The sequence below is a fragment of the Peromyscus maniculatus genome, chromosome 20, assembly GCF_049852395.1.
Source record: "Peromyscus maniculatus bairdii isolate BWxNUB_F1_BW_parent chromosome 20, HU_Pman_BW_mat_3.1, whole genome shotgun sequence".
In the NCBI taxonomy this organism is placed as follows: Eukaryota; Metazoa; Chordata; class Mammalia; order Rodentia; family Cricetidae; genus Peromyscus; species Peromyscus maniculatus.
The window spans coordinates 22,801,164-22,813,540 of record NC_134871.1 but is presented as its reverse complement, the minus strand read 5'-3'; the positions used below and the strand labels follow the sequence as shown (position 1 = coordinate 22,813,540).

At 45.0% G+C, this 12,377-nt stretch overlaps 1 protein-coding gene across 2 annotated transcripts in view; it reads right to left on the bottom strand.

Moving 5' to 3' along the window:
- Positions 1–12,377, bottom strand: part of Dpys (dihydropyrimidinase) — an 86,003-nt gene that overhangs the window by 55,806 nt on the left and 17,820 nt on the right. For both annotated transcript variants that reach the window (XM_042264713.2, XM_006988696.4), the window contains exons 3-4: positions 10,792–10,971; positions 8,499–8,688 (exon numbers count right to left, since the gene is read on the bottom strand). In XM_042264713.2, the coding sequence (XP_042120647.2) occupies positions 8,499–8,688; positions 10,792–10,971 (370 nt within the window). The remainder of the gene's footprint in view (positions 1–8,498; positions 8,689–10,791; positions 10,972–12,377) is intronic.

The window sequence follows — 12,377 nt, the reverse complement described above, 5'->3', positions numbered from 1 at the left end:
TACTAAGTAATAAGGTGAAGCTCTGCTGGGCTGCGTCGATTCAAAGTCCTATTTCTTTAGAAAGAAGAAAATATTTGAGGAGAAAAATTACAAGACACAGGATGGTAGAACAGTTTATGCAGATTTGAGTTCAAATCCTGATGTTGTATATTTTAGCTTTGCATACGACAAGTGAATGTTTTTTTGTCTTGGTTTTCCTATCTAGGAAATGGGATTACAATGTGTTTCTAGTATGGTAAGCTTGTGAAGGCTAACAAACAAACAAAAACAAACAAACAAACCTCAAAATACAAACAAACAACAACACAATAAAACCAACAGCCTGAATGTCCCTGGAAGCCTGGCGTCTTTTCACGTTTATAAATTGCACTGTGTGTCCCACTGTGTAGTAGTTACATTTCCATTGCTGTGATAAAACACCATGACTAAGGGACCTTATAGAAGGTTCCAGAGGGTTAGAGTCTTTGATGGCGGAACAAAGGCCTGGCAGCAGGAACAACTGACATCTTGAGCCACAAGTAAGAAGCAGAGAGTGTATTGGGAACAGCATGGGTCACTTGAAACCTCAAAGCCTGTCTCCAGTGACACACCTCCTCCAACAAGGCCACACCTCCTAATCCTTCCCAAGCAGTTCCACCAACTGGGACCCAAGTATCAGAGCACATAAGCCTATGGGGACCGTTCTCATCCAAGCAACCGCACACCAGAATTCAAGTCTTGAAGTCCTCAAGTACATGAAGGTCTGGATGAAAGATAATGACGTCGAAGTTAGACCACTGGAGCAGAGCCTGATCTAATAAGACGGGGGTCCTGTAAGAAGAGGGGGTTGGAACACAGTCGCCAATAGAAGGAACACATTGAAAGCAGAGGAGAAAGACCTCCTGATGGAACAACACGATCTGGGATACGGCTTCCTCCACATCTCAGAAGACACTGGCACTACTGGCTTGCTCTTCTCAAATCACCCATCTCCAGGATCTGGGAAAACAGATCCTTGCTGCTTCTGTAAAGGGCAGTAGTATTTTGTGATCGTAGCCTTAAGATGTTTATACACCCAACAGGTGCTGTTTTCCTTAGAGCCACACCATTCCAGTTTTTGAAATGTTCTTAAGTGGCCAGTTTCAACTGCTTTGAAGTAGATCTTTTTTTTTTTTCTAAATTTAAAAGAGTGAGATATTCAGATGTGCAAGACCGTGGAAGAAAAGAGACGAGGTGGGATTCAGATGCCCTTGGACTCAGTCACACACCACCCTCCCCGACCCTGGTCATCGCGGGTCAGTGCATTGTAAGTGCAGAAGAGACAAGATTCAGCTTACTGTTCTTCAGCAGTAACGGGCGAGACCGCTGGAGAGGATGTGGCCTTTTGTGCATCTCTCTTCGGTCTTTTGAAAACAAGAGGACCATGTGGAGGATGGAGTTGGAAAGTGGCGAATCCCCCCAAACCTCTGTGTGAGAACTTTCTGTCCTACAACAGTAAGCTTAACTAGGAAGCTTTGTACTATAGGAAAACCAAGACCAGTCAAACAATGAACAACCAAACAAATAGCAGACCCACCGCAAGGTCCAGCTCCCAGTGAGTGGTTTAAGAACTAACCATATCTCAATCCAGTTTTGAAATCCAATCCAGAGCACAGCACATCAGCACATTTGTATCCCGTAACTTGGTTTTTATGAAAAGCATAAAGAAAATGTTCCATCGATATGTTCATACAGGAGGCATACTTGCCCCCTAAAGACAGGAACTTGGATATAAAATAAGGTTGAATTCTAATAAGACATGTTAAAACAAGTTAAGGGTGGGGAATGGTTGAACGTCTCAGTCACAGATGGGAACCCATAACAGGCATCACCAGCCAGCAGATCACCGAGCTAAGCTACTGAGCCGCGCCGTCTCCACTCTAAGCAAAAGCAAAGCCCTGGAACCCATGCGTGTGCAAGTTCTGTTGGCGGGCGGCGAGGAGAGCACAACGTATTTTCTAAACGGTCGCTGAGAACCCCACGCGCAGCATCGTGGCTGAAATAGGTACTACGCTCACGGCCAAAGCTAGTGAGGTTAGGAGAGTCACCAATGGCAGCGGCTCACACTAGTGAGGTTAGAGCAGTCACTGATGGCAGTGGCTCACACTAGTGAGGTTAGAAGAGTCACCAACGGCAGCGGCTCACACTAGTGAGGTTAGAACAGTCACTGATGGCAGCGGCTCACACTAGTGAGGTTAGAGCAGTCACTGATGGCAGCGGCTCACACTAGTGAGGTTAGGAGAGTCACTGACGGCAGCGGCTCACACTAGTGAGGTTAGAACAGTCACTGATGGCAGCGGCTCACACTAGTGAGGTTAGAGCAGTCGCTGGTGGCAGCGGCTCACACTAGTGAGGTTAGGAGAGTCACTGACGGCAGCGGCTCACACTAGTGAGGTTAGGAGAGTCACTGATGGCAGCGGCTCACACCGGCACACACACTGTTTGGATAAAGACTAGGCTACTGCTGGAAGTGGTCGCTTGCACCTGCAATCCCAGAACTCCAGAGACTGAAGCAGGGCCCTGAAATCAAGGCTAGCGTGGGCTGTACAGAGAAACCCCATCTCAATACACAAACAAACAAAAAACACAAAAGGAAAACTGGGCGATAGAGAACAGGTCAGGTCTCGGGTGTGCTGACCTTGACTTCTGACTGAGGTACAACAGCAGTCTTCTCATTTCCACATGTGTACTGTGGCATGTGTACACACTCACACACACACACACACACACACACACACTATAATAAATGAAAATATTAAGAACATGAATCACACAAAAAGGAAGACTAAGAATGTGTCTCTTGTGTATGTGTGGTAGATGTGTACGTGGTGCATGCACATGGGTTTGCGAGTGTGTACACCCATTTGTGCAGACGTGGTGGTCAGAGGAGGAAGTCTGGTGTCTTCCACTGCGCTCCCCACCTTACGCCTCTAGACAAGGGTGCCTCACTGTGCCAGGAGCTCACCTGGCCTTTTCTGCTAGGCTGGCTGGCCAGGGAGCTCCTGAGTTCCACTGGTCTCTGCTCCCCAAGCCCCACCCCCAATGCTGGGGTTACATGCATAGACCTCTATTCCTGGCTCTGTATGTGGGTGCTGGGGATTTGAACTCAGGTCCTTATGCTTGTCGAGCGAATGCTCTTACCCACTGAACCATCTTCTTAACCGTGGAGAAAAAGGCAAAGAATTTATTCAAAAAGCAACAACAACAACAAAAACCAAAAACAGGAAACGAAAGAGATTTTAGAGTCTCATTAATATTCTTTGAGATATCAAGATAATATCTCTAATTTAAAGAAGAACATTAAAAACGAGAGAGAGGCAGGAACTAGGAGGGAATGAACAAACAGAAGATGAGCAAGACAAAACCCATTAGCTGGGCAGAGAAAGCAAACAAAGACAGTTTGTAAAAGATAAAGCAAAACCTTGACATTTTTTTGGAAACAGAAGAAAAAAGCGGAAGGCCGCAACGATGCGGGTGGGGGTTGATTCTGGGGAAAGTAAATAAGTAAACAGAAAAAATAAATACGGAAGAAATATCAGAAGAAGAAAATTCAGAATCAAAAATTAGCCTTCAGGTTAAAATATGCCCTAAACATGAAGGGGATTATTTAACACTTGTGACTCAATGTGGGCTTAACGAAATTTCTGTATCTCAATGATGAGAAAAAATGAGAATATTCCAGATAGTAAGACTGGTTAGAGAGAAAAGAGAAACAATTGTGCTGTATGGGTAACAGTGTGGAATGAAATTGCACTGTCATTTTCCAGAAGGAGTAGTTTGTGGCATAGAATTCTGTGCTCATTCACATCATTGAAAAGCAGGGGAAATATTTGAAAATCCACCTTCAACACACTTTGCTTAAAAAAAAACAATCACCTGAGAATTCTCAAAGAATTCAAGAAAGTAGAAATAAGAGCACAAGAAGGCACGCATTGAGCCTAGGCCATCAAACGGGATGATCCACACAGCAGGTTTCGATATCTATCAAACCAAGGGAGGGACTGTGGACACATCCACCACAGCTCAGCAGTGCTTGTGTGCTGTGCACAAGCCCTGGTTCCATCCCCGCCAGGGCAAAACAGACAGACAGACAGAAAAACCGCAGACAAACGACAGAAGGAGGGGAAAGAGAAAGAGAGTCAGGCAGGGAGTGGGGGGAGAGATTACCTCCCTCCCCCTCCCCCAAAAGCCCCTCCTTGCAGAAGGAGCTGCTTCTATCTAATGGGAGGCAGGAGAAGAGGCTGGAACTGCTCGCCGCGGTCCAGAAGGCCGATGTTTCTTTTCTAAACCTATTGAAAAGGAGCTAACTGGAAAAATTCCAGGAAAACCAAGAAACTTTATAAGACAATCATGGTCTAAATATGTAGCCATCTAAAATTAGGTGTGCTTTGGAACCTTATTGGCGTGAAGGAAATGCACTTGACCCTGGTGCCTGAAATTGCCTCTCCATGAGTTGATGTGAATAGCTCCGGCTCGCGCTTCACTGAGTGGGTAAATTTCTCTTCTCGCGGATGGCTTCACCAGGGAAGACGAGTGTCGCACTCCTACACTGTATCTGAAGGTTGGGCTTAGCCTATAGACAAAGCAGTGAAGTGCCAGAGTTATGGGAAGGAGATGAACGCTGTGAAGGACACTGCCATACCACGATGATAAGAATGCACTGGCAACGACAGCCCCGAGGTCCGCCTTCACCCTCGGGGAGGAGAAGCGGCTGGCAGAGACATTTCTGGAGTTTCACTAAAAGCACTAGCTAGGCACAAAAACTTATGCCATTTGAAGTGACAGTTATTACTAACAAACCTCGGGTGGCAGATAAGATTTGCAGGAGCTAAGTTCCTCAATTTTCATGGTTGGAAGACGACTGATACCGCTCCAAAGCACAAGCCACTACTACATACTTACAGTCTAGAATTTTGAAGATGGCTACTTAAAACTAAAAGGAGATGTGGCCGTAATCACTAGCCCCAAAGAATGACTGAGAGAAATGCAAGCTAGCTAACTTTCCAGTGAATGCATTAGCAAACCCGTTCTGGCATTTCTATCCTTCCAGTAATGCCAAATGCTAAGATAATGATAATGTCGCCAATACAATTTTCAAACCTAATTACAAAACCCCCAAACCAGGTACTTTTTTAAAAAATGTCCACTAATTATAAAACACGGTACGTACACACTGGAGCTCTAGACCACACTCTTTAATAAGAAGAGAAGATTTGGCTGGGGTTGTCGGACTTGGCCTGGACCTCCAGACCTGGCACTTACCCTTGAAGTCACCTGGAGCTTTGCTTACCAGTCTTTCCCAAGCCTCAATGTCACCAGTCACAAAACAGTCGTAAAGTTGAAATTGAAATAGTCTGGTGATGTTTTAAAACAATACTATACTAAAATGAAATGAATAAAACCTGGAGTGGTTTTTAAAAAAAAAACAAACAGAACCCTACTCTGTGTGGCATGTACTGTGTTAGCTGTTAGGACCACAGCCTGTCTCTTCTGGGTATACATTTGGCAACTGAGGTATAAAATCAAATTTAACATCATTGTATCCCTGAGTGACAATAGAGGTGATCGATGATCGGACAACCTTTGTGCCCGGATTTTGACTTATTAAACATATGAACTGCCTGATGTCTCAGCGAGGCGTACACGTTAGATTCAGTGGGTCTGGGACGGGCGCCAAGGCTCTGCGTGTTGCTTCTAGGCAACGTCAGCACTGCATTCTGGGACCCACTGTTCGTATCAGGGCCCAGGAAGAAAGAAGTGGGTTATAAAAGTATATACATATATTTTTATATTATAAATCCATAAGACAAAATTTTCTTATTTAAATAAAGTTGCAAATAACAGGTCTCTATTGCACTTGGGTGTTCAGGAATGTTGATGGAGGAGGATGAATTGCAGATAAGCTACCTGAATCCTTCACAGAAGGTCAGTGTGGTCCATGGGCTCCCAGCCATTAGCACTTTCAGGGTCTGTCCTTGGGTTTATTGATGCAGTCACCATGGAAAAGTTTAGATCTGTTAGTATCTCTCCTCTTCCTTTTGGTTCCCCCTGGATCACACACTCTTCACATCCCAGGAGAGGTTACATCCACAGAATGGGCTAGCTCATGCTGAATCATTCTGGAGCTCTGCTGTCTCTTTGATAGTTGGGTACTAGGGTGTTTTTACAGGTTGCTTATAGCTCCTTTGGAAATGAATCCAGCAGCGTGTAAAAAGTTACATGCCCATTTAATCTTTGAATCAGCAGTCTTACTTCTAGAAGATACTCTTTTATATTAGGCACATAATGGAACCATAAAGATATTCACATGCCAATCTGTAGTTTGTCCATATGCTACCTAATGTAGTAAAAGGGACCTTATAGATGTGGCTAAGAGCCTCTAGACGGGGAGGCCATTCTAACTTGATGGGGTTGGCTCAATGTTATACAAAGACCCTTAAAGTGGAGGAGAAAGACAAGAGGCCATCCAGAATAGGATGACATGAACAGTGCTCAATCCAGCATGGTTGTCCTAAAAATTCCAGAAGGTGGGAGCTGAGGAAGCTGAGCAGGCTCTACCTCTGGGAAAGGTAAGGAAGGGGCATGGCTCTCCAGACACTGGGTACTCTGTCCTCTAGAACAGCCAGATAACAAGGTCATGTTTTAAGTCACTACGTGAGGAGCAATTTCTTACAGAGACAATAGAAAAGCCACGCCTTCTGCAAATACTGAATGGTCTCTGCAGAAGGCGACCTTTGTGGTGGCCTCAACAGACCATCAATGGAGGTTTATTTGAATAAACACAGTGGCATATTCCAGACCTTCAAATGAGAATGATGAAAGTCCATCATCCTCCAACAGCTAACCTCAAGGACAGGACATATTTCTAACAGAAAAATCAGCAAGAGACAAATACTAACATGGTGTTTTTTTTTTTATTATTATTATTTTTTAATGAAGGAAAGAAGAATAAAAAACCCAGAAGATATAGATAATTTTACTTTTTAAAGAGAAACTGTCCACTTGAGCCAGAAATAAATGTGTAAAAAAAATATTTCTTATGGGACATGACGAGGAGCTAGAAGGAAGTAAAACTTCTTGGAAGTTTCTTTTTTTTTTTTTGTATATAATTTTGAAACTTGGACTAATGTAAAATGGTAAACAATTCCCACACTCAAGAAGTAAAATTGTATTTAAAACTAATTTGAAATAAAATCAAAATCCCCATTACTTACGATGTCTTTAGTTCCTAGGTCTTTATAAGCTAGGCTCCTAGTTGAATTTTGTCCGCAGATAGAACAAATACACACTGTCAAGAAACAGATTCCAGCCTGAACTTTCAAAACCATATCTTGATGGTGGGTTAAGACTGGCATTTCTGCAGGTTTTAGGGTTCACGCCAGCCTAACACTGGGTGCGTGGTGCGACACAGAAAAACAATTCCACAGAGCTGGCAACATCGCCATCTGGTGGAGAAAAGCAGGAACTGCAGCTTGGGTTTTTCAGCTACTTTCTGTTCTTGTTTTGGGAGGGGCGGGAGGTGGGGTGTGGCAGGGAAAGCCAGCGGTACTTGGTAGCAAGACTTTGTGAGCTCATTTGAAATTAGCCTTATTCCTAACCCATGATATGGCGGATTACATTTTAGAGATGAATACGGTTCACAAAACCCTTTCTAAACCTTGCAGCAAGCAGTTTTGACCAAACTTATTTTGGTGTCTGTCCCAAACCTACCAAATCCGATCCATGGTTTTTAAAACGGTACATTATCCACCTGCTGTCACTCACAGGCGGGAAACCACCAACAGGGTGACTCCTGCTGTAGGATTACCTGTGTTTCTGCCAGGAAGATGGAGGCTCCAGAGACACCTAAAGTCACCGATGGAATCGCACATATGTGGCTTTCACCCAGCTCTGTCCAGTACTAGCAAACAATGACTTTTTTCTTGGTGCAGGGACAGATTTCCTTTCTTTTGCATGACTATATTCAGACTGAACCAGAGAATTGAGGCAACAATCAGTTTAAGGTTAAAAAATAACCTTCAAAGCAGTAATCATTAAAATGCTTTGGGGGATCACTGCTTCAGTTGACCCAACATCCAAGGTGCCGTCAGACAAATTGATTCGATCCAAAAACAAGTTTTTGAGCATGGACTCTGCCCTGGCCCCATCAGGTGCTATCAAGGGTGAGCTGGATGATCAGGAGATATGGAAATCGCTGCAAAATTAGCTAACATTGAAATTCACTACCATGTTTTAAAAAGGGGCTGGTTATGGTATTGAGGGACAGATTATGGGTTTGAAGTAGTTTGAAGTCCTGAGCATAAGGAAGAAGTAACCGGAAGGGAGCCCGGAAGATAATAGAAAGGATAAAAGAAATAGACGTGTGTAAGGATGAGGATGGCAGACAGAAACACAGCTTCCCCATGCGCTAGGCAGGAGAGGCGTGTGTGTCCTGTTAGCTCGTTCGCCCGAGGCGGCGGGGTTCCACTGAGAATAATCACCTTCTCTCTTTGCGTCGGCTACCACCTTCGCTGCGGACTTGCTCATCACGTGCACGACGTAGAGAGGACAGTTCGCGGCGCTCGCTATGGTGATGGCCCTCAACGTGGCCTCCGCCTCCACCGCTTCCGGACGGCACAGCTCGTGCCCCTCAGGGCCTGTTATCCCCAACGCCAGCATCTTCTTTGCCCCCTAAAAAGGCGGCAAAGATGTAAAAAGATAGCAGGAAGGATTGCTAATGGCAAATGTGATTATCGTTTTGGAAATTAAAAGTTCTGATAGACTTTTGGATCTGTCAGCTGTGGGTGTGTAGGGGCAGAGTGCACATATGCGTATGGTGTACATTAATAGTATCCCCTGTGCATCCTTGGACCCTTAGCATCTTTTGATTTGAAAACGTGGGGGAAGAGAGGAGCTGAGGAGACTTGCCCAGCTGGTGAAGTGCTTGCTGTGTGTGTAACCATGAGAATCTGAGTTCAATCCACAGAACCCATGTGAAAAAGCCAAACATGGTGGCGGGGGTGGGGGGGTGCGACTGTAATGTTGGGGAGGCAGAGACGGGTGGAACCATGCGATCCACTGCCGGCCAGTCTGGCCTAATTGGTGAATTCCCAATTTAGAGACCCTGTCTCTAAAATAAAGTGGACTGACTCCTGAAGAATGACGTTTGAGTTTGTCCTTTGGTCTCCACAGTCTGTCTGTCTCTGTCTATCCCACCCCTGAAAAAGATGAAGTTTGTTCTCACATTCTGTAAGAAGCACTGCCCAGCACTGTCCATACTTGAGCCTTAATATCTTAATTCAGTCAAACAAAACAGAACTACTCCAGATCCTTGCTGAAGTGAGTCCTTGTAATATATTGTTTAATTAGTTTTGTTTTCTGAATCGAAGTCTCCACTGCTCCCAAGTCAGTCCACTAATAATATTAGATCCATTATTTCTTCAAATTTTTCTTTCTTTCTTTCACAAAAAGGGCTGCAAGTCACGTTTCAGAGGAATGAAACCACTTGCCCATGTCACACAGTGAGGAGGTCACATCGTCAAGTTTAAACTCTGGCCTGTTTGGGTCTGTGGCTCACACTCCCTTCTCCTTCCTTCCACTGCCTCCTGGCTGCTGGGCTGCAATCTTACTTGCTTTAATGGGAGCTAAGCCTGGGGGAAAGAAAAAAAAAATCAGCTAATACAAAGGGTTAGCGACAGCTCCTTAAATCTTGCAGATGGCATACCCTTTGGGCATTAGTAATGGAACTAACATGAGAAATAAATATCCTCTAGATTCCTCCAGAGCACAGTTTAATACCCAGTCTCTGGAAAGTGTAAAGCTTTAAAGTACCGTCTGCTCACTTCATCAGACCACACTGAGGTCCACACACGAGCATTCCATACCAGCCGCCGGAGCCTCTGAAAACCCAGGCCAGTGCTCAGGGATGCGAAGGAAATGATTTACAGTGTCTGGAGAGGAGGCTTAGCAGTGAAGAGCACTGGCTGTTCTTCCAGAGGACTCAGGTTCAGTTCCCAGCACCCACATGGCAGCTCACAGCTGTCTGTAACTCCAGTTCCACAGGATCCAACGTCTTCTGACCTCCACAGGCGTCTACATGTACAGGGCACACATAAACGCATGCAGGCACACGTGCACATAAATAATGCATAAGTCTAAAAGAAAATAACTCACCTTTTTATGACAGCACATTTTAAAAATTGAATATAGGTAGCTGGTTGGAAAAGGAGAATTCTTCCCCCAACCACGTAGACCCATTGCATAAAATCAAAGGCAGTGGCCAAGAAAATCAAGCCAGGTATGTGTGCGACACAGATGGAGAACAGCTTGGTTTCTGCCCTTCCAAGTGCTGAATCTACCTTCTTAGGCCCCCATAGTGATATTTGCTCCGCCCATGACCTTGGGCTATGAGGCCCAGAGAAGGCAGTGCTTCCTGCCCTTGTACGTGATGACCTCTTATAAAGAGAGGTTAAGAGCACTGACTGATGTTCCAGAGGAACGGAGTAACTGGGTTCAGTTCCCAGGCCGTCTGGAGTGCGATCACGCCAGGATAAAAGTAAACAAACAAACAACCAAATAAATAAATAAATAAATGAATAAATGGAAGAAGGGACCGCATGACCCCTCTCTCCTCTCTTTATAAGAGGTCACTGTACGACCTCAGGAAGCACCGCCTCCTTTGGGTCCGATAGCCCAAGGTCATGGGCAGAGCAAATACCACTGCAGGGCCGAATGTCCTCGCTTCAAGGCACAGCTGTCTTCCTGTCTGCAGAAGGGTTGGGAGGGAGTGCGCACCTCTGCAATCAAGTCTCCGTTTTCCGCATGCACTTGAGCGATTGCTCCGATCTCCTTGCACTGGGAGAAGGCTGCATACATCTGCTCATCTTGCACCATGTACACACCCTTGTAGGCCATGAACATCTTGAAAGAGTTAACTCCTTTATCTTGGGCAAGGGTTTTCATTTCTTCTTTCACCTGGGGGAGGGGTGACAGGCACAACAACACATCCCTCACTGGTGTAAACGATAATTTTAGCGTCTCCTCAGAAGAGTGTATTCAGAGAAAAAACAAGCAACCCGAGGGTGACAGTTTCTTTCGGAAACATGCAGTTAAATCCACAAACTTCCTCCCAGGTCATACCCCATTTTACCTGATAAACTGCTGCTATGATCCCTGTAAATCACGGGAAATTAACAGCGTCCCCCAAAGTACTTTATTACTGTTCTTGATTATAAAATTCTCTACATCTATCTTCTGATTAGGAGGTTGTTCCAGAAACAGAAGATGAAACCACATGGCAGCCAGAGGAGCAGCCATGCATCCAGAGGGAACCAAAGCTTCTGTGTGGTAAGGGCTGGGGCTCAAATGAAACGCTATAGGTTGAGTTCTCAGAGGAAGGTAGTGGACAGACCAGGTTTACCTGAGGAAGCACAAACTGAGTATTGTGCCCTGACAGCGTGCATGCGTGGGAGGTGAGAGTCACTACTGGTAAGATTCTGGACCAGCCACAGCTTGGGAGATCTTCAGGGTTGTCAAATATCAGAGGCAAACTGAGATCAAAACTACCCAGTAACAGACTTTGAAGGCCAAGCTCAAGTCTCAAAATAGACTTGCAAAGGAACGTTGTTTGAACTTTTATAGGTCAACACATACACATGCATACACACAGATGCACAAACATGCACACAGAAACTCACATGCACACACACGCACACACATACACATGCTGTAGAACAATCCTTTTCTGTACTATGAATATGTATTACCCTCGTTGGTTAATAAAAAGCTGACAGGCTGGTAGTGTTAGGCATGGAGTTAGGCAGGAAAGCCAAGCTGAGGATGAAGAGAAGCAGAGTCAGGACTTGCCAGCCAGATACAGAAAAAGCAAGATGAGAATGCTGTACTGAGAAAAGGTACCAAGCCACGTGGCTAAACACAGGTAAGAAGTAATATAAGCCTCTGAACGATTATTTGAAAATGCCTATGGGATGGGACGGGACAGAGAAAAGCCTCCATTTACATATACACATATACACATGCATACACACAAACACACATGAGCACACATGCACACACACGCGCGCACACACACAAAACCAAAAGTACAACAAGCATAGCTGTTGTGGGATGCTCTGTATGCTGTGAATGTGTTGCTCTGATTGGTTGATAATTAAAATGCTGATTGGCCAGTAGCCAGGCAGGAAGTATAGGTGGGATAAGCAGACAAGGAGAATCCTGGGAAGTGGAAGACTGAGTTAGTAGATCCCAGCCTGCCATCGAGGGAGCAGCATGTAATGGCACACAGGTAAAGCCACGGATCATGTGGCAACATATAGATGAACAGAAATGGGCTGAGTTTAGTTGTACGAGCTATTCAGTGG